At 41.7% G+C, this 22,893-nt stretch overlaps 2 protein-coding genes across 2 annotated transcripts in view; one reads left to right on the forward strand and one right to left on the reverse strand.

Moving 5' to 3' along the window:
- The window catches only part of SELENOF (selenoprotein F), a 152,934-nt gene that overhangs the window by 29,483 nt on the left and 100,558 nt on the right, over positions 1-22,893 (forward strand). The window lies entirely within an intron of this gene.
- Positions 1-22,893, reverse strand: part of HS2ST1 (heparan sulfate 2-O-sulfotransferase 1) — a 103,351-nt gene that overhangs the window by 15,630 nt on the left and 64,828 nt on the right. The window contains exon 2 of the mRNA XM_056867630.1: positions 388-626. Within this exon, the coding sequence (XP_056723608.1) occupies positions 388-626 (239 nt within the window). The remainder of the gene's footprint in view (positions 1-387; positions 627-22,893) is intronic.

The following is a 22,893-nucleotide window of genomic DNA, read 5'->3' on the forward strand; positions in this document are numbered from 1 at the left end:
CCTGGCCTTAGTCTCGTTGGGCAATTCTGTGGGGCACAGCCATGAGTGTCTGCGCAGAGAGGAGTGCAGTGGCCAAATTACAGGCTGCATAGTCCGCCAAATTCTTCCCTGAAGGCATGGTCCTTCAAAGGAGGAGGGCAGGAATCTGAAAGTAACAACATGACATACAGCAACAAGCATCAGACTTCCATCTTCATCTGCATATTAACTATGTTCCTTTCAGGGGAACAAATTCAACAGGGTGGATGGGAACACTGTCAATTGATATGGGAAATATGCAAAGGAAAGGAAGATTTGGGAGGAAAAATGTTTGATCTAAGTGCACCAAAAGAAAGCACAGGTACTCCTGGAGACAAATAGTTGCCTACTTACACAGATGTAACCTACCTGATCTTGCAGAGACATAACAGGATTATTTTTGGTTGTGTTGATATGCAGTACATGATATTTGTTTCTTGCACAGAGATCATAAGCAATGTTTGTAAACGAAGTGCTAGCAGTTTTGGGCACTCGATTATAAATGATGACCACATCATCGTCTTCATCCAGAGCCACATCTGACCGTGAGCCATCTATCGTATGCCGTTGCTCAATTTCTCGAACTTCGTGTTTTGCAATAGCCCTTTCTATAAAAACAAACAGAATGCTCAAATGATTATTAGAGAAACAAATACAGGTCTTAATTTAGTCACTGATTTGAGTAAGTCTGAATTAAATTCCTTAAATACATCATAGATATAACAAATATAGTCTGGTAAGACATGGATTTAAGGGAACATAAACTGGAAAGTCCATTCAGGGTTAACAGGAATAAGGAAAAAAACAATTAAGTCTGTCTTTTATGAAAAAGACTTTTCTGCAGCCAGTCTAAAAATAATTGCTATTAAACATCTAGCACTTTGCAGTGACAGATTGATGAAATGATATTGCACATAATATGAATTTTACAGAACATTAGCTACTGACCATTCAGGATTTAGTCAATTAATTGCAAAGAGGAACTGAAATTTAGATAAAATGAATGTTGTGCTTATTTTAATTAAACCCACTCCCCTGTGTATGATATTACAATGAATGGCTTTGGAAAATCCAATTAGATATATTAATTGCATATTTGATAAGAATAGAAGCAAAAGGAGCTTACAACATGATCATCATTAAGGTGCATACAACATGATCATCATTAAGGTGCAAAGTGTCAATCTTGAACAAAAAAATGGAACTAACAGAAATGAAAGGACAGTCACAATCCCTGAAGTAAACACCAGAAAAAGTAGGATACCACAACTGTTTCTGCCTAAACCCAAAAGCATTTCTATAAATTATTGCAAATTGACATTCTTGCAAAACATGAGCATTAAGAGCATCCAACTTCAATATTTTTCTGTATTGTGGCCCTATCATTTATATCTAGACTGAAAGCTGCTACTTAAAGGTGCTCCATCAGCTGTAATTCACCACTGCCAAAACTAAATGCTGCTCTCTCCTGATCTCTTCTCTTTTATAACCACCAGGCTCATCCCTTTAACTTTTTTCTGCCGTCAAGTCACAAGTGACTTATGGTGACCCCATAGGGTTTTCAAGGCAAGGGATATTCAGAGTTGGTTTGCCACTTGCTGCCTCTGTGTAGTGATCCTGGTATTTCTTGGTGGTCTCCCATCCAAATACTAACCAGGACTGACCCTGCTTTGCTTCCAAGATCTGATGAGATCAGGCTAACCTGGGCTATCCTGGTCAGGGCCATCCCTTGAGCTAGGTCACATTTATTTAGCAAACAAGATATGTTTTCAAACCCTCCTTTTGCACAATTTACTTTGATTTTTTTTAACCTGATATGATCATAGTAAAAGGCCATACTAATCAAGACTGAGCAATTACAGAGAGCTTTTTTTTTACTTGAAAAGTAAAAAAGTGCCTGATAGAGGGGTGTTGACACCTTCTCCCCCTTCTTGCAATGTACCTCTTTACAACTGGATTGCCTCAGCATTCAGCATTTCCATCTGACTCCCAGTTTTGGGGCCAGGAATAGAGAAAAGTGGCTTGAGCCATACAGGGGAGGCATGGGAACAGGAAAGGCTCAGCACTTCTCGCTCTTCACTCCCTTTCATCTGTGACACTTCCTCCTCACTTCCTACAGCCCTCTGTCAAAAGGCAAGAAGCCTGAGTAAATGGCTGAGAAAGCACAGGCAAAGAAGCTTCTGGATCCCCAGGGAATTGTAGCTCACTGTTGGCAGCACAGCTACTAATTCAGTCTGTGAGGTTAACACTTTGGTGAAGGAAACTTGCAAAACTGTTATGTGGGCTTCTAGTTTCATGTTTGTTCAGCTTTTGGGTGTAGGGTACTGCAACAGGTGGTTCAGTTAGAGTAACCAGTCATACATGCCCTACATGGGAACTGCTTTTGTAAATACCATGATAAGATGCCTTTCCCCTCAGAGTGAGAAAGGATCATTGGACTTACTGTGATGGTTCCTTCCACTCTGAAGAACAGAGGACATCTTAGCCCACCCTTAATGGTGGGAAGTTTACAGTATGGCTGGACCATTTGCCTTTTTTCTACAAATCTTCCTGTCTAACCAACTCTGTGCTTCTTTTTCATGTTTAATATTTACTTGTTAGCCTTGTTGTTTGGCTATTAAAAAGATTGTTTATTCAAGCAATTTTAGTCACGGCTTGTGGAGTTCCCGAACTGAAAATGTGGATGAACCCACTGATTGGTTGGGAATTGCCCATGATAAGGTGTCCTCCCTTCCTCAGAGTAGAAGGAACATTCATATAAGTCCAATGTTACTTTAACAGGAAAATAAGTGCCTGGGAGATAAAGTAAGATGCCATGGCCTGTTTAAAATGTGAATGAGGTCAGCATATGTAAAAAGAAATCTGTCTGCCCTCACCAACTCTAGTTTGTCCCTGAAATTGGACTTTGAGACAAGAAGGACACATTTATGCCTAACAAGAAGGAAAAAGGAAGTAGCTATTCTCTGTATTCATATCCCCTTTAAGTGTTTCTGTAGCATATAGCCTTGGGATAGAACACAATTCCAAAGCAGGCATGCAAGTGTTGTTGTTGTTGTGGGGGGGGGGGTGTTTTCCAAACAAGAGGAGAAAAACAGGCCTAACTATAAAGCCAAGTGCTGGATTACATGAAATATTCAACATTTAAAATGCTGAAGAGACCAAGTAACATAAAGACCCAAAATATCTATTCTCAAAATCCAACAAGGGCCATCATAGAAAATTTTGAAAGGTTGAGATTTGGGTTTTAAAAATAACTACCAGATGCTCAGGACTGCCAGCTGCCTTTTTCTTTGTCTCAGCCTTCCTGCCAGGTTTGTTCAGCTCCTCATGCGCAATACATGCAAATTATTTAATAACTAACTGGCACAGTTGTGAAGAATATGCATAGGTTCATTCTTGAAGTTAATGCAGCACTACTGAATGATGTCAGCCTCTTGAATACTTGCGTCTAAAAACCTGCATAACATACTTGGGAAAGTCGGAACAGCCTCCAACCACACACTGTCTCAATATTCATCTTGGCTCGAATCAGTGTATAGCTTCTTAGCATATGGGATTAAAACATTCTTGTTGCCAAACCTTACTGTTAAAAAAGAAGAAGAAAAGTACTACATGAGGCAGTTGATACCCTAATTAACAGTTACCTATACAACCTCTTATCTGCTTCCTTAGGGTATATGCATTATGATATAATCTTTAATTACATACTAGCTTTTTTTCTCTTCACTACATGATTTATCAGGTTGTTCACAATAACCAGACTTCTCTAACTTTGAAAGGTGTAATTTTAGCTCTTGAAAGTTTGCATACATATGTGTGTGCATAGTGTTTAGTGGAAGCTGTGGAATAACCTGGGAATAACGTATAGCCCTATCTGTTGTCCCCCACTGGTCTCAGACATGCAAACAAAATTTACCTTAAGATTTTCCAGGTTAAGACTTATAGCTAGATATTAGCTAAACATAATAGATGCCACCTTGGCCTCTCTCATGGTGCCTTCCCTTCTCTATACCTGCACATTCCAACATTACAAATACAAAACTTAAAATTAGGTGCCATTCACTAGAAGATGAAGCATCAGGACAGTTGCTGAGTTTCTAACCTCTCCTATTAAAATAATTAAGATGTGAAAAACTGTCTCTCAGGATGAGGCCACGGTGCACCTATGGAGCACCTATGTCTCTGACAGCACCTCTAAAAGCCTATAAGCAGGATAAAATGGTAATGTGGTGACCCTCCCCTCCACCCAGCATCTGTTAATCAACCAACCTCCAACATGGAAGCACAGCTAACAACCACAGGTAGACTTATCCTCCATGAATATGTACTATCCTACTTACAAAGTCATCAAATTGAAGGGCTATCAAGTATAAATTACTTAGAGAGCAATCCCAAGCAGATCTACTCAGAATCCTACTCAAGTCTATTCAATGAAATGTAACTGAAGCAGTGAGGAAGATGACACACAATTGAGTTCATAATTGAAATTAATAGCATAAGATGGAAAGGGCTCTGGGGAAAGTATCACAAGCATCAAGACAAGGAACAAAGAGTTTGAACAAACATCCCAGTCTCTTTTATATTCAACACTGCTGATGGTTTACAGAGTGACTCTTAGAAATATGACATTAAAAGGTTGACAGCAAAAGACTAATTTGGGCAGGAAAAAACTGCTGAGAGAGAAAGGGGAACAGACTAAAGTTATTCTTTTCTTAACTGTACAAAACCAAGTTCTCACCATCTTTCTCCATTTTAAACTAGAAAAACGAACGCTGGATTCTTTGTTCTTGCACATAGAGTCATTGCAAAACGGTTGTCTAAGATAATGTACGAGAAGAACTCAAATTTCTAAATTCTCCCTTCATTTCTCTACTAGCTCAGGAAGAAGTAAATGGCCTTTCCTGTCCACAAGAGCATGTTATCCCGCATACGCTGGGTGAACCTATTGTAGTGGGTATGTGCACATGCACAGCCTTGGAATGCAGTGGAAGATAACACAAAACTACTGTATGTATCTGAAAGAGTACAGTTTACATAAGTGCATGCCAAATGTAAGTGCTTTAATCTGAGGGTCATGAGGATAAGTAGAATGATAACTTAATAGTTGTTTCATATAGTCAATACTTATTATTTTATTGTATCATTGCAAATACATGTTTGGCTACCCAGAAAACAAACTGGTGACATGCATGGAAGTTGAACATTTCATTAAAGACCTACTTGTTTTGGGAGGAGGGGGAGGAGAACCTGGTGGGTATTTCAACTCAGAATAGTGTTGGATTAATCATAAAGATGGTGCGGTTATACATATTTTCAAGTATATGAGTTTTCTGATTTAAAAATTATCAGAAATCTTGTATTTTTACCTTCTACAGTAATATCATAAGCTATGCACCCCTAAAAACAAACACAGCAACATAAAAAATAAATCTAAAATAAAACTTCAGAATATCCCCAAATGAAATCCTACTGCAATGGAACACAGTGCTGTTCTTTTTGCACAACTATCATAATCTCAGTGGCTGACATATCGATGCAAGCATTTGAACCCCTTCTGGAATGCTCTGGACTTGCATTATACAAAGGCAAGAACTCATTTCTGCACTTAAACAGAACAAAGCTCTGTTATGTAGTACAAAACTGGTGAATGACAATTTCAAAATGTGACCCAACAGCTGCTGAAGAAAGATTGCATGAACTGTATTTCTCCTTTTGTGGCCCAAATCAAAGCAGCCATTATTTCCACCCCAGGTTCATTGCAAATGGCAAGAACTGTACACATGTGCCTCAGCACTACTCAGCCTTGGTGGGTTGCTATTAGGGTGTGTGTGTTATTTGCCATCAAGTAATTTGCCCTGACCTGGATAGCCCAGGCTAGCCTGATCTCGTCAGATCTCAAAAGCTAAGCAGGGTCAGCCCTGGTTAGTATTTGGATGGGAGACCACCAAGGAATACCAGGATCACTACACAGAGGCAGCAAGTGGCAAACCAACTCTGAATATCCCTTGCCTTGAAAACCCTATGGGATCACCATAAGTCACTTGTGACTTGACGGCAGAAAAAAGTTAAAGGGATGAGCCTGGTGGTTATAAAAGAGAAGAGATCAGGAGAGAGCAGCAGAGAGCTGTGCAGAGGAAGGCACTAGCAAACCAGCTCTGTTAGTCTCTCGCCATGAAAACCCCAAAAGGAGTCGCCATAAGTCGGCTGCGACTTGACGGCACTTTACACACACACACACACATTTTCAATTTATAGCGACCCTATGCCTTAATGACCTCCAAAACTAACCTTGGATTACTTACTGTGAAGGTTCCTTGTGCTCTGAGGTAAGGAGGGCATCTTGCAGCATTGGGTGATTCCTAATGGTTGCTTAGGGAGGCAAGATCAAATTTCAACTTCCTATCTCCTGGGTTGTAATCACCCCTTCCTAAGTTCAAAGACTTACCAAGCTACAATGAGACAGGAAGGAACCAGAAGGCATACCTAACTAAACAAAAAACAGAACAGGTGGCAACGGTGAAACAAAAACAGAAGGACAATAGAAGGACTGCAGGGGATCACTAATTGACCCAGGTTGTCCTCCCTATAAACATTCTTAAACCTTGGTTTGAGATTGTTCCATGAACTGAATGTCGATCTGTGCCCATTAGGTGCAGGGCAAGCTTTCCAATCATATCATCATTTTACCGGCTTCTTTGGCGATCTTATTTGTTTTTGGGCAGGCAAGATGCCCTCTGTACCTCAGAGCAGAAGGAACCTTAACGGTAAGTAATCCAAGGTTTGTTCTCGCTCTGAGGAGGAGGGCATCTTGCAACATTGGGATCTCCAAGAGCTATGTTCCATTGTTGGGTGGGTAGTAGTCTTCATCCACCATTTGTAGCAGAGCTCTTCGTGCTAAGATTACATACACTGAACTGAAGGAAGTAGTTGGTAGTGTCTGGCTAAGGCAGATATGAGAGACCACATTATAGTATGCATAGCTCCTCTGTCAAGCTTGGCTATCAAATGGTGAAGGAAAAGTGCACAGTAGGTGCAGTGTGCGTGGTAATATTTTGTGATACTTTGTCCAATATGATGACTGATGGACTCTCGAGACTTAAACGTTTCCCTTTCATTCTGGTAAGTCCGATAAGAGATCGAAACATCGGACCTACCCATGGGCTGGTTGCGACTGATATAAGCGCAACTAAAAACCTGCAGATTGAGCATGTGCCCTTCTCCTTGACATGCTGTGGCTGTGCAGAGAATAAGGAAGATGGATTAGTTATTCCTTATTAACTGAGCAGTTTTCCTTTAAGGATGAAGGTGGGAACTGGGTACGGTACTACCTTCTCTCTCTCTCTCTCTCTCTCTCTCTCTCTCTGTGTGTGTGTGTGTGTGTGTAAGTTCTGTGGGAAATAGCAGGGGTCTTAGATAATGTTGGGAAGGAAGTAATACTGGTGTTTGCATTTTCTTTGATTCTCTGACAAAGGAAGACGTCTACGCCCTCCTAGCTTGTTCATGTGGACTTATCAGAGAGAACAGAATAACAACAAGGGCACAAATCTCTGCTTGGCTCCTAAGTTGTGAGGAGCTCGAGCTAGCCTGATCCACCCAGGTCGGTTAGCCTGCCCTCAACAGGAAGGAGACACCTATGTAGTTCCACGGGTGGCCCTGAGTTCCAGTACGTTCCGACACCTATGCCAGAGTACAAACCATGAACTGATTGATCTGGAAGGGGGGGTCGACCTGATGACAGAGAGATTTGAATTAAAGAGTAACGGGAGTGTGTTGGCCCCTGGTCAGGTTACTGGATTGACCCACCAGGCCATACTCTGTTAAACAGGAGTGATCTCTTGACCCTCTCGTCAGAGCCATCTAATGATAGGTTCTGAGAGATTGTTGTAGTGGTCTGGTGTGCAATAGAAGCCTAATGAACCAAACCTATGTATGAAATCAAAAGCCCTAAGCCATTTACCCAAGATCCTCTAGGATTTGGGTGAGTTAGATTGAAGATTGGGGCTTGGGCCTCTGGGTTACGACAGACATAAATGCCTTGGAAAAATCTTGGATACTACGGAGGCCGAAGGCAAGACCCAAAACAGAAGGTCTGAAGTGATCAACCCACCAGGTCTCTCTGTGGAAGTATTTCTGCACTATAGACATGTTGGAGCAGCTGGGGTCTAGTACATTATGCAATCCCCTTTATAACAGAGGGGAAAAGGGGGAAAAGGCTGCGCCTAATGTGCATTCGGTAGCACACTGTTTTGATCACTCCATACAGAAATAACCGAGGAGAGTCTCCAACGTTTGAATGACCGTCAGGGTCAAATGAAGTGATCCTGGTGGAGAATGGAGCTCTGGGAGATGACCAATTTTGATCTTTGATGCCAGGAAGTGAAGAAAGCCATAATCTAGGGACTGGTTTGATCTTCCCCTTATCTCTGGTGACCTGATATTGATACTTCCATGTATGGTATGCTCCGACAGTGCTATCAGAGTGACTATGTTGGCAGAAGGTTGTCCTTAGGGAAGATCCCCCCCAGGAGGGGGATCCTTGCCGTTTGACCACTGTGTATCCCCTATTCCAAAAATTGCCATGGTAGGAATAGATGAGAGTGTGTGGAAACCCTTGGTCCCCCTCCAAACGTGCCTGGGCATGGCTTTATGCTTGTCCCTAGTTCAACCAATATCTTAGTCAATTTGTCTCCAAATGGTCCAGCCCCCTTGAGGGGGTTGAACGTAACCATGATTTTGTGTGCAGATAGGCTTATGATGCCCTGAACAACATGCAAGTAGGCTTATAATGCTCTGAACAGCAGAGCCCACCTTTTTCCTTGGAAGGAGAAGGAGGCTGCCAAAGGGGAAAGAAATCATGAGGTCAGAAATACAGCCAGAAAGGAGACCCATGTGAGACCACAGCTTGCCCCAGGGACTTGGCACTCCTGAGTTAAACTGATAACCTGTGGCGTAAACTAACACAGCTCTAGTGATGATGGCTAAGGACACTGTTGCTTGAATGTCAAGAACTGGTGCCTGTGTGCCTTCTCAGGAGCTAAGAATGCTCTTCTAACCAAGGAACCTTGGTTGAACCCCAGGCATCTGCTGAGGAATTCCCCTAGGGGAAGCCACCCCAAGGTCACCTACAGCACAGCCATGATGTGAGGAACCAAGGTATAAGGCCCTTTGTTAGTAGTGATCTGCTCAGCGGGGTTTTCCCATCGGCCTTGTCCAGTGACTCAGAGATGGTGAGAGCAGAACTAGTTTGACTGAGGCTATGCATATGCGAAAACATTAGAGCCCTAGGCTGAGAATCCTTGCTCTGGTTCCTCCCAGGTTCAGGGTATTTTGACCTGACCCACGCCTTAAGGGCCATGTCCGGCAGGGAATAGTACTTCTCTTCGTAGAGAAATCGGTTATTACTCCTCAATTTTTCGATTTGTCCCTTTGAAAGGAACTTTCCTAACCCCCTTGTCTCATCATGAGGGATGGGAGGGGGAAGGAAGCATGCTGTGCCACGTGCTGGAGTGGGTGCCCAAAGGGATAGTCTTCCTAGCCGCCCTACTGGACCCTTATCCACATGACTGGCCTTGATAAGCATGAGGTCCCATCCTTATGCTTTCCCGATCAGAAGGTCCTTGCAGGAGGAGTTTGGGAGAGAACCCTGCATTCCCCAAATGAACGTGGAGGGGGGAGGGCAGTTGATAACAGAAACCCCTTCTCTAGGGCATTTATACAGACTCTGTAATAGGCATGCAAGGCTGGGTGCCCCCCTCCCATGGCTGCTGCCGGAGGGGGGAGATGGTACATTACCATTCGATGAAAAACTCAGCCGGAGCCATCTGCTTCAAAAAGCTGCCCTCTGGAGAGCCAGGTGAACTCTCAAGGCCGCGTAGGACCAAGCTGTTAGCCAGAGGAGCCTTTATTTGCTAGGTCTTTACTGATTGCCATGTCTGCGCTCTTTCCTGTGGTCGCAGTCAGCTTGCCATGGCTTTTCTCCTCCATTTTGCCATGAAAACAGCTGTGGGAGGTTTCATTGCTGCTGGCCCTGGCTCTCCTCTTCCATTTTGCTGTAAAAAAAGCTGTGGGAGGTTTTTGTCGCTCCTGGTGAAAGGAAGGGTTTAAGAAGCGGCTGGAGGCTGTAGCCCTTTCCCCCCGCCTTTTTAATAAGTCGACCCAACTATTTTTGGGAAGTAGCTGGAGGCTGTAGCCTCCCTTTCCCCCCTTTCTTTCCCCCCTTTTTAATGAGTCGAGCCGACTCTCTTTCTTTTAGTGGTGCCAGCTCCCCCTTCCTTGCTCTGCTCCGTAAGGCCACCAGAGTAGCTGCAGGAGGGCTCATCTTGGGGCTGTGGCGTAGCCACGAATAAGCCCGGGTCCAAATCCTCTGGAGAAATGTATTTGTTGAATAGGACGTCCACCATCTTGTTTTGGCAGGAAATAGCTTCAGTCAGATAAGGATCTGACAAGAAAAAATGGATCAGAGGAGAAATTTAGCAAGAAAAAGTATATCTGAGAGGTAGAGGACTATAGGAATAGAAGAAGAAAGAAATAAAGAATAAGTTTCATAAGAGAAGACCCAAGACAGCAGAGAGCTGCACAGAAGGTGCTCTCCCTTTGTAAGGCAGGAAATGAACTGAGGAAGGGGCAATTCCAGCCCAGGAGACAGGAAGTTGAAATTTGATCCTGCCTCCCTGAGCAACCAGTAGGAATCACCCAATGTTGCAAGATGCCCTCCTCCTCAGAGTGAGAACATCCTATCACTAACAGCCTTGTTCAGGTCTTGCAAACTGAGGTAAAGATGTAAATTTCCATACATGTGAAGCTATGCAAAAATATATATAAACACATGTATTACTTATTTATAAAAACCTTCTACTGTTTTAGCAACATTTTATAACACAGCATATACAATTGTACTATTTAGTACATTTATAGAATTGACAAGCATAAAAAATGTTAATATACCCAGTGCTAGAAAGGGAACTACAAACAGTTGTACTCTATGAAACCTTAACACGTGTATGTTACATTTTGAAATCCGTGGGAAAAATAGTTGAAAATAGAAAGCACAAATTTCATAGTAAACAAAAGAAAGTTTATGATTTGAACATAAACAGTCTTATACAGTCACAACCAGACTAGCCCTATATCTAGATATATTTATTAACCTTGGAACCACTGAACTCTTCAACAGTTTATCAACCCCACCATACACCCTACAGTGATTTCATGGGGGACGAACTTAGTCACATTGAAGCAAGTATATTCTTGAAAAAATGTCATATGTCTCCAGTACACATGAAGCTGTGAAGCTGTTTTCTACTGAGTCAGACCACTGGTCTACCACTGCAAGTCTACTCTGACTGGCAGCAGCTCTCCAATGCTCAGGCAGAGATCTTTCACATTAACTACAACCTAACCTTTTTTTAAAATCTGGGGACTGCCAGGGATTGGCTCTGGAAACCTCTGAATACAAAATAGATGCTCTAGCACTGAGAATTTCCCCCTAATATTTTAGATTGTTGTACATAAAATCTGCATACCATTTTAGTGAGTAAAACATTGTCTTAAGAAGTGTTTAATTCAAAAAGATAAACACTTCATAAGATTTTCCCCAGTGCCCCCCTCAACATTTTATGTTTTTCCTTTTGAGACAAACAAATCCTTGGGGGAGGGCTTCCCCCATTTTTCCAGATCTCTCCCCCCCCCAGCCTTCACATCTCTGTTTTGAGGATATTTTCACAAACATTACATGGAATTGAAATGTTACGGGTCAGTCAACACATCAAAGTAAACCAACATAAAAATTACAGTGCCTTGACATAATACAATCATGTCCTTTTCAGAGATCCTTTGGGGATGTTTTTCAGTTCTTGGAAGAATACAGACATGTTGCAATGGTATTTATATTCATGCATACAACACTAAATGCATGCTCTTACAAAGATGAGACAATGTATATTGAGATTTTAATTGCTACAGGATTAATAGCAAAGAACACATTCAGCCTTCTCATATTGCCATGATTTATTTAAAATATTTATACCCCACCATATCTTCTCAAACTCAAGGCAGCTAATAAAAGAGCAAAAGATGCAGGACACCATATGTACCTAACAACTTAAATTAGTTATACTGCTACAACTGCAAATCAATGGCAGCAAATGGTTTGTTCTTGGCTATTTGTCCTGACAACCTCACTATGTACATATAATAGGATATCAAGAACAGCTACTTGTTTTTCTGACAGTCTCCTTCATTTGTAAGCCTATGTCAGGGGTCTGGGTCAATTAATTCTGTATCAGATAAAACAAATGCTGATCTGAATAAATTTTATGGCTTTGGCATATTTCACATTATTTATTCTTCTGCTTGTCATGGGGTGGAGGTGAGAAAATAAAGAGCCCTAAATAGTACCCCTAGCCACTGGAAGACCTACCCTGTTTCTCCCCCTTCTGTGTTTAAACCAATTGCCTGACCAGTAACAGATTCTTGCAATATCATCTTGAACTTCAGTAGAATTTTTTTTTCTTAATCTAAAGTTTTAAAAAACCATACAAAGATTCCCAAGCTCATGTCTTCAAAGAATTCTGAAATCTGTTACTATAAGCTATATCCAAGGGACACCACCATAAATATAGGAGTAGGCCCTGAAGGCTTACAAGTCCCAGGAGTTGATATCGTCCAGGCTTTTTCCATCTTGAACAACAGGCATGATACATACATATAATACCAGAACAGGTAGGAGGGAGGCTCAGCAGGCTGACATGATACCAGGAGCCTTGTGTTGTCTACTTTTATATTTTTGGAGGAGTCCCTTTGACATAGCTTGTAGTTGCAGACTTGGATTTCCATAGATTTCCCCCCTTAATCTTGTCTTTTTAGAATACAAACATTCCCAGCTCGTTTCTACAAAGAATTTTGAAACTCCCTACTAAGGAGAAATAACTTTCCTCTTTCTCTGCTTTTGAGGCTGAATGACAGTACAGATATCTGGCTCAACACAGAAACATACACTCATGGCACCCACCACCATGGATAGCATATAGCCAGAAAATGCAATTGCTAAAAGTCTTTATCGAACACTGAAGAATACTACACTACACATAGTTCAAGCAAACAGAAAGGTGGGGCCTTTTATACAAATACATGCCAAAGAAATTCCCATACAACAGCTAGAAATGTGTTCAATAATTTAGACATTCACAGTACAATCCTATGTAAATTACTCCAGTCTAAGCCCACTGAAATCAATGGGCTTATAATAGAGCAGGGGTCCCCAACCTCATGCCCATAGATGTGGAGGTGTTAGCTGATTATCTGTTTTAGTCTACACTGCAAAGTGCACCAAAATGAGTTTTTATGGGGCAACCAGCCCCAGCTCGAGACGGAGGAAGGGGAGAGCGCTCCAGTAGCCCTGAACCTTTTAGAAGCTAGAGAAGTCTCATCTCCGCAGCTGGCCTGCATGGGCACAGTCCCATGCAGGATTGCACTGAAGTTACGACGATGAACACGCTGATCCAAATGCATCCACAAGCAGATGTAAAGCCATCTTGAGCTTTTTGGAAAGTAGGGATATAAATATTTAAAACCAATACATTTATGTTAGAGCACTGTATGAGAACAAAAAGAAAAATGTATTCCACTTGTGCAAAGGTTTGCACAAGTTCTTCAGTACATAGCAGCATAAGATGTTCTACAAGTGTATGAACTTCGCTAGCATTCACACAAGTGTTTACAGAGTAGAACTAGTGTTTATTGTCCTACCACTCACTGTTCCCTGGATCAAACTCAATGAAATTAAATAGCATCAAAGAACAAAACTGCCCTGGATCACATGAAGAGCTGAGCATACTTGTAACCAGTCTTACACCTTTAATTCTACCATTGTTGTTGACAGAAAACAATGATTGCTGGGGTTACAATTTTACTATAAATAGCATTAAACTAATGAACCAGTATTTACTCATAATGTCCAATGTACTTATTTTTTCCAGCACTGAGTAAAAGCATCTTTAGAAGAGGGAGAAAACAGCAATGCTGATGATAGCCTATACACAACAGAATTATTTTCACACTCCAACAATTGCACCTGGTGCTCTGTGCTACTGGTAAGCAAAGTCAGCTAAGACAACTCCAGCTGGGCTCTGATATCATTAAATACAGTCTAATGCAGCAGCTGTCTAAAAATCAGAACTAGTGATGCTGAAAACCTGCTAGTGTTTCATTAGCATCAGATAATCCATTTCAAGAAGTCATTTCTGCATGACTATTAAATTGTATAACTATGCTGAACATTATACATTATCAAGCACACTGTGTACAGAAAGGTGTTAGCTAATTTGCTGGGTTGCTAGGTTTATGTTTTAAATCTAACACTAAAATCTGCTGTGATTAAGTAACATGTTGTCCCTCGGTTTGTGCACCTTGGTCTGTAGAATTCCCGATGTCAACAGAAAACAAGGTTGTAAGAGCTAATCTTTAAGTCATCTACAGTGTGGTCACACATATGTGACTGCATGTATAGGCAAGGCATGAACCTACTTGAGCTCTCGGCAGCTGAGAAAGCAGTTCCACTCCAACTGAGAATGGAACCTTGACTACTTACTGTGAGGATTCCTTCTGCTCTGAGGACAGGAGGGCATCTTGATCATTGGGTGATTCCTACCAGTTGCTCAGGAAGGCAGGACTAATTTTCTACTTCCTGTCTCCTAGGTTGGAATCTCCTGTCTCTCAGTTAGGTGACTTCCCTAGCTATGTAAGACAGGAAGAACCTATATACATTCACAACTACAATAACACTATTAAGGAACCCAGAACCAAGTAGAGAGAAGAAGGAAATTTGACTTCTCTCTTCAACATGATGTAACTTGCATGAAGTATTGGTCTCATTTAATCTTGCTGGCGAGGCATCATCTTGAACATCCATCTTTGCCCAGGGTGAGCAAGATGCCCTCCTGTCCTCAGAGCAGAAGGAACCCTCATGGTAAGTAGTCAAGGTTCCATTCTCACTCTGAAGCGGAGGGCATCTTGATCGTCGGGATATTCAAGAGCTTTGACCCATATTAGGTGGGTTCACAGGTCTTCTACTACCTGCTGTAGCACTCTTCTTCACAATGCTGCATCAGCAGAGGAAAAGGTGTCCAGTCGGTAGTGCTTAACAAATGTAGAGACTGTAGAGTAGGTGTCCGCACGACAGATCTCTTCTACGGAAGCCTACTTCACTTAGTCCGCCAAAGTAGCCGTGCTGTGAACAGAATGAGCAGTAATCCCTTCAGGTACAGGCAGTTTATTGGCTCTATATGTTTGCATTATACATAGCTTAACGACGTAATTGATAGTGGAGCTGGATAACTTCTTCCCTTTGCTAGGACACGAACAGTACCTCTGTCTTCCTAAAGACTTCCATCCTACTGAGATAGATTTTCAGGGCACGCCTCAGGTCCAACTTGCGCCAGCCTATCTCTCTCTGATGAATGGGTTTTAGAGAAAATGAAGGTAAGTAAATCTCCGGACGGCAGTGGAATAGGTGTTTACCTTTTTGTCCTTATGGAAGATGCATAGCCCTTTCCTGGAAGACAGAGCCCCCAATTCCAAAACTCTGGGTAGAACTTACAGCCGTAAGAAAAACGGTCTTCATCTGTAAAAATCTAAATGGAACCTCCCTAATTGGTACGAACAGAGTCTTAATGAGGGCATTTAGCACTACGTGAAATTTCCATGTGGGAAATCTGTGCATTATGTGTGTGTTGTGTTAAGTGCCGTCAAGTAGCTTCCGACTCATGACGATCCTATGAATGAAAGTCCTCCAAAATGTCCTATCTTTGACAGCCTTGCTCAGATCTTGCAAATTGAAGGCTGTGGCTTCCTTTATTGAGTCAATCCATCTCTTGTTGGGTCTTCCTCTTTTCCTGCTGCCCTGAACTTTTCCTAGCATGACTGTGCATTATAGGGGGAGAAGATTGATACACTCCTCTCAGGAACGAGACCACATGAGGATGCTTGAACAGCAGAGAACCATCAAAATAAGGTAAGACTGTGGCAATAGCTGTTACTTGCTTTTGAAGAGTGGATGCCTTCAACGACTGACTGACTCCATCCTGGAGGAATTCCAAGATCTTACTTAGGCTAGGAAACAGTGGGTCCACGTGTTTATGTTTACACCAACGTACAAAGGCCTTCCACGCTACATTATAGATTCTTCTCGTTGATGGATGCCTTGCTTCCAGAATGGTGTCAACCACGTTGCTGTCATATCCCAGGCTTAGGAACTGCTGCCTTTCAAGCTCCAGGCAGTCAAGTGAAGCCAATCCAGATCTGAATGGAGAAGCTGACCCTGTTGTAAGAAGTCTGGAGTCACTGGAAGGCACCAGGGTTCCTGTGATGAGAGTTATATTAGGCTCGAATACCAAGGCTTCCTAGATCAGTCTGGAGCTATGAGAATGACTGATGCTCTTTCGTGATGTATCTTCCTCAGTACCTTGGGAAGAATGGGTAGAGGTGGAAAGGCGTACAGTAACCCTTTCAGCCAAGCTGACCTTCTCAGCTTCCTGGTGGTAAAACCTCGAGAAAAAACATGGAACTTGTCTGTTCATGGCCAAATTGAACAAGTCTACCTCTGGCATGCCGAGGTGGCTCCATCATCAGAAGGAAGGTTGCTCTCTTGATGGACCATTCTTGATGGAGTCAGCCAGTCCGCCTCGGTATTCAGGACTCCCTGAATATGTTCTGCCCTAAACAACTTCAGGTGACATTCTGCCCATGATAGGAGCATCTCCAACTCATTGAGCAGTTTCGATGACCTGGAGCCCCCCTGCTTGTTGACGTGGGCTTTCGCTGAAGTATTATCCATGCAAATCAGAATGTTCTGTTGACTGACTAGGGGCAGACATTCCTGCAAGGCTAGTCTGATGGCTCTGATTTCCAGCTATCACCTTAGTCAGCATGGTTTGGAAGTCCTCCCCCAAGAACAGACAGGACTGCTGATCCTGTTCTTTTTCACCCTTCCCTTCTTCCTCCTCTGCTGAGGCAAATTCCTCCTCTCTTTCATCTTAGTCGGAAGAGAGATGGGAGGAGCAAGTTCTGGTCATACTTTGGGGTGAGGACTTTCTAGCTGCCTTGGTGCCAGGCATGGCTAGTTTCCCTTGCACATTCCCTTTCCAACTCCCCAGAACATAAAGACCCCATGGTGTTAAAGGAAGAGGTTGTCCTAGAGCCCCCTGATTCTCTGAAGAGGGGGTTCACTGAGGTGAGCAAATTCCTCTCTAAGGGCTTGTTTCATGAGATCTACCATGCTCTGTTTGCCCCCCCCCCATGGGAGAAGAGGGAAAACTCAGCACATTACCACCTCCGGTCTCTGCAACAGCTTTCTCTGTAAAGAAAAGGTGCGCTCTCCCTCGTAGCCCCTGGGGCCCAAAAGGGGTGCTGTGGCAGCCGTTTTCTCCGGGCTCGTCTTTTTTGCGCCTTTTTCTTCAATCTCCGATGGTCGTTGTGTCTTTGCCGCTGCTGCCTCCGGCTCGCTCTCCCCTTCGCTTTGAACACCTCTGTGGCTGTCGGCAGCTTGTGAAAGATGCCACCGTGGGGAGAGGAGGCCGGTCGCTTGCTCCTCGTCGCAACATGAGCTCCTCTGCCTTGACTCCAGTTTGCTCCGTCATTGTCTCCAGCAAGGGAGAAGGGAGAGGCGGGAAGGCAGAGGGGCCAACTGAAAGGGCTGGAGGAATAAGACAAGGATGATGGAAAAAATGAAAGAATAGTAGCTAGAGACAGCTAGGGATTGTTAACAGTAGATAGGTTGAATAAGGGGAACGAGGAGAAAAGAAATCAGACTCTTGTAGAAGATTGAAGCTCTAGAGCTTAAAACACACACAGTTTCTCCCTCTGAGGCAGGAGAAAAACTGAAGAGCAGAGGGAGGGCCTAGACCAGGGGACAGGAAGTGAAAGTTTGAATCCTGCCTCTCTGAGCATAGGAAGGAAACCACCCACTGATGAAGATGTCCTCCGACCTCAGAGTGTGAACATCACAGCTGGAGGCCAAAATAAATCACTGGGGGCCACATCACAGCTGGGGGCCAAATTTTCAGAATGACAACTCTCTTCCTCAGAGTCTACTTGTGGGTAGCAGAAACACGCTAGTGATTTCTGGAGTTTTAGAACCAAAGGCCTCTCATGAAGAGGGTTCTGTTCCACAAAAGCTACAATAAACTTGTTATTCTTTATGTAGTTCAAAACTCTTTTAAAATACATTTCATTGCTGGATATGTTTCCCAGAAAGGTAAAGAGCTTGCCAAAGAAGCTATTTCAACAGCACAGGTTCCACACTCAAATGTGTTCCAAATATTCAGCCTGCACATACTTCCATGTGTGTAATGAGTAATCAACAGAAGTCAATAGTTCAAATTCCACCTCTACATTAACCCATTGGGCAACCTCAAGCAAGCTGCTCTCTCTCTCTCAGCATAAGCTCTTTCAGTAATAATATTTACAGGGCTGTCAGTATTATTGAGCAACTACATAAAGTGCTTAGAAAGTCTTAATGCACTATATAAAGAAAAACTATTTCTAGGAAACTTCAATTATGGCTGTTCAGATGGACAGATGTGTTGAAGCTCAAAACAATATTATGCAGCCAAAGAGACAAAGCACCTCAGACTATTTTTGTGAATTTAACACACAATTTGGTTAGACATTTATAAATATGCTACTAGTTAACACTCATTCTAATTTCTGGAAACAGCAGATTGCTGGGTTCTTTTCAAGCCTAATAGTTCCCTTAAAACATGCTTTAGGAGCAGTTCAAAAACAACAATATCATGTGTTAACAAGCTACATTTCTTCGCCCATAAATCAGGATCCATATTAATTTCATCTTAGTTTGAATTCTTTAAGAATCTTCTTCAAATTATTATATAAACAAAATCCTTCCGTTTGCTTTGCCTTCATAACTATACAGTTTATTTATTTCATTTGTCCTAATATATGTATTTATATATAGAATACACACAAGCTTTTTTCTTTATTAATTTATCGGATTCTTTAAAAAAGAGGGATGTTTCATTTCTGTAAAACTGTCCAGCTTATTTCTCAAACAATGTGCTAGAGGTCATATGGAAAACTGATGGCAGATCCAGAATAGAAATAATCCTTTACTTTCAAGCTTAAATTTTTTGGTGACATTTGCTCTTTTAATATTAATCCAATTTTCTGAAGTTAGTAACAGACATTCTATTTTTGGTCATATCTCCAGAAGTATGATAGATAAGCTTAAGTGTACAAGTAAAACAGTATAGAAACAGAATAGCCCTAACCTAAACCATCCATAGTATTTAGCTTTTTAACTGTAGTGCAACTGTAACCATATGTTATTAATAGAAGTCTTATTTCACATTATTTAGGTCACAGGATTTGAAAAGATTTAAGGTTAAATGATGTTGTGTTGATGAAACAAATGTTGCTCTTGACAGTTTATGTTTTCTGGAAAGAGACAAAAGGAAATTATTTGATGAGAAATGGCAAAATTGATAGGAATTTGATGGCACTATATGGTCCTAGCAGAGCTACTGAGCTCAGACTAGCTGTCACTGAACATCTGCCGCAGATGCAAGCATTCCACCACCATTTCTATTTTCTATCCATATTCTGATTCATTCGTTTGTTCTCATGCCCTGGGACTGCTCTCAGTGCACAAATGCATGGCACTAACCTACAATTAGCAGACAAATCTATTTATTAAAGCTGCCTTTCTGTTCCAATCTGATAGCATTTGACCCATGGCGAAAAGTGATTTAGAGATGAGAAGAGCTTATTATATTTCTATTTGTAGGTTCAAAAAATTTGTAGATACAATATTGTAACCTGACCACCACTAGAGGGAGCACAAGATCATGCTTCCCTTCTATACTTCTGACGTCAAGCTTAATGCCGATCCTTTAACATTGCTGAACAAAAACCTCATGAAGCACAATCACTTTTTAAAACAAGCTACTTTAAAAATCAAATATTTTGTTCTTTAAAATAGTTTCTATAGAGTTCTCTACAATCAACGAAGCTGCCTCTGGTGTTTTGAGCAACATTAAAATGAAGCACATTCACTTTTTAAAGAACGAAATGTAAAGAACTAAATTTTATTATCTTCGGCCTATATTCTTAAATTCTACCGGAAAATAATGATTTGGGGCCACAGCTAATGTTTGGTTTGTGTTCAAGGTAGCAGAGTGGGAGTAAAAAATGAATTTTTGCAAATTTTATCACAGAGAGTAAGAACTTGCACACTCTACCACTTTTTGGGTAAATCAAATGAACACCATGAAGAAGCAGACTATAAGCCCAGAAATGCAGAACCCCAAGCAATCATCCAAAGATATCTAAAATCTTTTTGCAGCTGATAAGCAACATTAACATGCCTTTTACTTCCAGTGTCCTGGGAAGGACTGCACTCCCCACTAAAGGAGCAGATTCCTTTCTTAGAGTTGGAGGTTCAGGTCTCCTTCACAGTATCCAGCACCTTTTATCTAGTTCAACTGCTACACCAGCTATGGCCATTCCTCATAAAGTGCCCTGGTGACCCATGCTCTGATCACATCCAGGTTAGGTTATTGTCACGTGATCCAACATGCATTACCCCGTTCTGAAAGTTCTGAACAGGCTGCCACCTGATTTGGGGCACAATTCAAAGTGTCAGTTATTACTTTTAAGGCCCTAAATGACTTGAGGCCTGGCACCTTAAAATACCACCTCCTCCTTAAAATACCACCTCCTGCCCATTAAGAACTTCACAAGCCCTGCTCTATGAGCCCGCCTACATTGGTGACGCAGATGGCAACCAGAGACAGGGCTTTTCCATGGTAGTATTGGTTGTTGGTATTTCCTCCCACTTGAGACTCACCTGGGACCCAGCTTACTCTGCTTTAGGCGCCACACCAAGATATTTCTTTTTATCCAACTTTTAACTGAGGAGTTCCACCTTTTAAAGCTGTTTTCATGAACTGCTGCTATCCTAAGGACTGTTTTATGAATGTCATTTTAGGCAGCTGAATATTCTTTTATGGCTTATTTCATCATCATTCCTACATTATTGTTACTATTGTGTTGTTTTTACTTCATAAGCCACCCCAAGCAAGTTTCTGAATAGGCAGCATACAAATTGTCTAAATAAACAGAAAACGTACTGCTTGCCAATTAGTAATAACCAGATTTTAGCCCATTATAAAGATATGAAAATCTTAACACAGATAGCCATGTGATGTGCAAATTAAAATACTGTTTTGTGATTGAATAGATTATCACCTTAAATGATACTGTTCTCTCACCCCAAACACAGCTGAACTCTCTAGAAAGGATGGGGAGAATGATATATTAATAAATCTACCTAAAAGCATAGTCTTGGGAAAGGTTTAAGCTGGATGCACTCAGTACGATGTCAGAGGTCTGAAAATACTGTCTCTTGCCCACTGGTATTACCCAATCCTTTGTCTCCACCTTTTTCCTGCAGTGGATCTGTGACACAACAAGCACAAACACTTTAACTAAAATGATTCAGGAAATTTGGAGGAATGGAGTGGCTGCCTTTGCTTTATGTGTTTCAGACCAGAAAAGTCTTTCAGTTTGGGATACTCTGGGGTAACAATGTTTCCCTAATGGATTATATTTTAATGCTTTCTAATTCATGTACTGAAAGTAACAACATACAATCTGAAAGTCTGGAAATAGGACAGCATTTCAGCTCTATGTATTCTTTATTAGCCCTCCCCTTAGAATCCAGAGGAGATGCTGACCATATGCATCTCTACCATACTGCAGCAGGCAGCATAGAACACTGGCAGTGCCATAGTATTTTGCAGCTCACTGAGAAATATGAGTGCTGGTACGGCAAAATTAGATATTGTGAATATCCAAGTGTTACTCAAAGCCCAAAAGTTTTAACACTTTTGAGGTGCTACTTTGTATCCTGGTCCAGTGCCCTCTGAAGACCCTGCTTCCTTTCTTTTAACCAAAAAGACAGGTATTCTCTAAAATAAAAACTGAGATTCTAGCAGAATTAAAAAACTTGCCTAAAACCATTTATCTCACAAGAAGCAACATGAAAAGCAGTACTATATTAAATGTGCATAAAGTAATCTTGAACAGGAAAGTGAAGCAGACAATTACTTGGATTACTGCTTTAATTTTAGACAAATTTTGTACACTGGATTTTTTTTTATGTTAAAAAGCCAACAGAGATCAAACTAGCGCCAAAAAAAAAATCACTAATTTCACAGTGGCTCATCTTGAAGTACACAGTTCTGGTAGCAACAGATATCATGTCTCCTATGTTGCACAAGTTTTCTGTTAATCTACAAATTATCACACTTTATTTGCTTTACAGTAGAACCCGAGTTTGATCCTAATGGAAGTCAGTTTCAGGTAGCCGGCTCAAGGTTGACTCAGCCTTCCATCCTTCTGAGGTTGGTAAAATGAGTACCCAGCTTGCTGGGGGTAAAGTGTAGGTGACTGGGGAAGGCACTGGCAAACCACCCCGTAAACACAGTCTGCTTAGTAAATATCAGGATGTAACATCACTCCATGGGTCAGTAATGACCCGGTGCTTGTGCAGGGCTCTACCTTTACTTTTTTTGGAAATCAACAGGTTATGCCTCCTAATATTTCTCTGTTTTGTTTTTCCTGTACTCTCTAAGAATACAAGGCAATAATGTTCAATAGCCTGATTTTACTAGTTCTCTGAAGAAACAAAGGGACAATGGAAGCTTTATTTGAACTTTGTATGAAACTAGCAAGTACGATTCAGACAAAAGATTGACCATAGAACAAAGTGCTGTAAAACAGGACTGCGGTCCTGTTATATGTGGATGATTCTGCAACCTCTTCAACTTGTAAAGTTTAGGCAGACTTGCAGCCCAATCC

The sequence above is a fragment of the Euleptes europaea genome, chromosome 2 (assembly GCF_029931775.1).
Source record: "Euleptes europaea isolate rEulEur1 chromosome 2, rEulEur1.hap1, whole genome shotgun sequence".
Classification (NCBI taxonomy): domain Eukaryota; kingdom Metazoa; phylum Chordata; class Lepidosauria; order Squamata; family Sphaerodactylidae; genus Euleptes; species Euleptes europaea.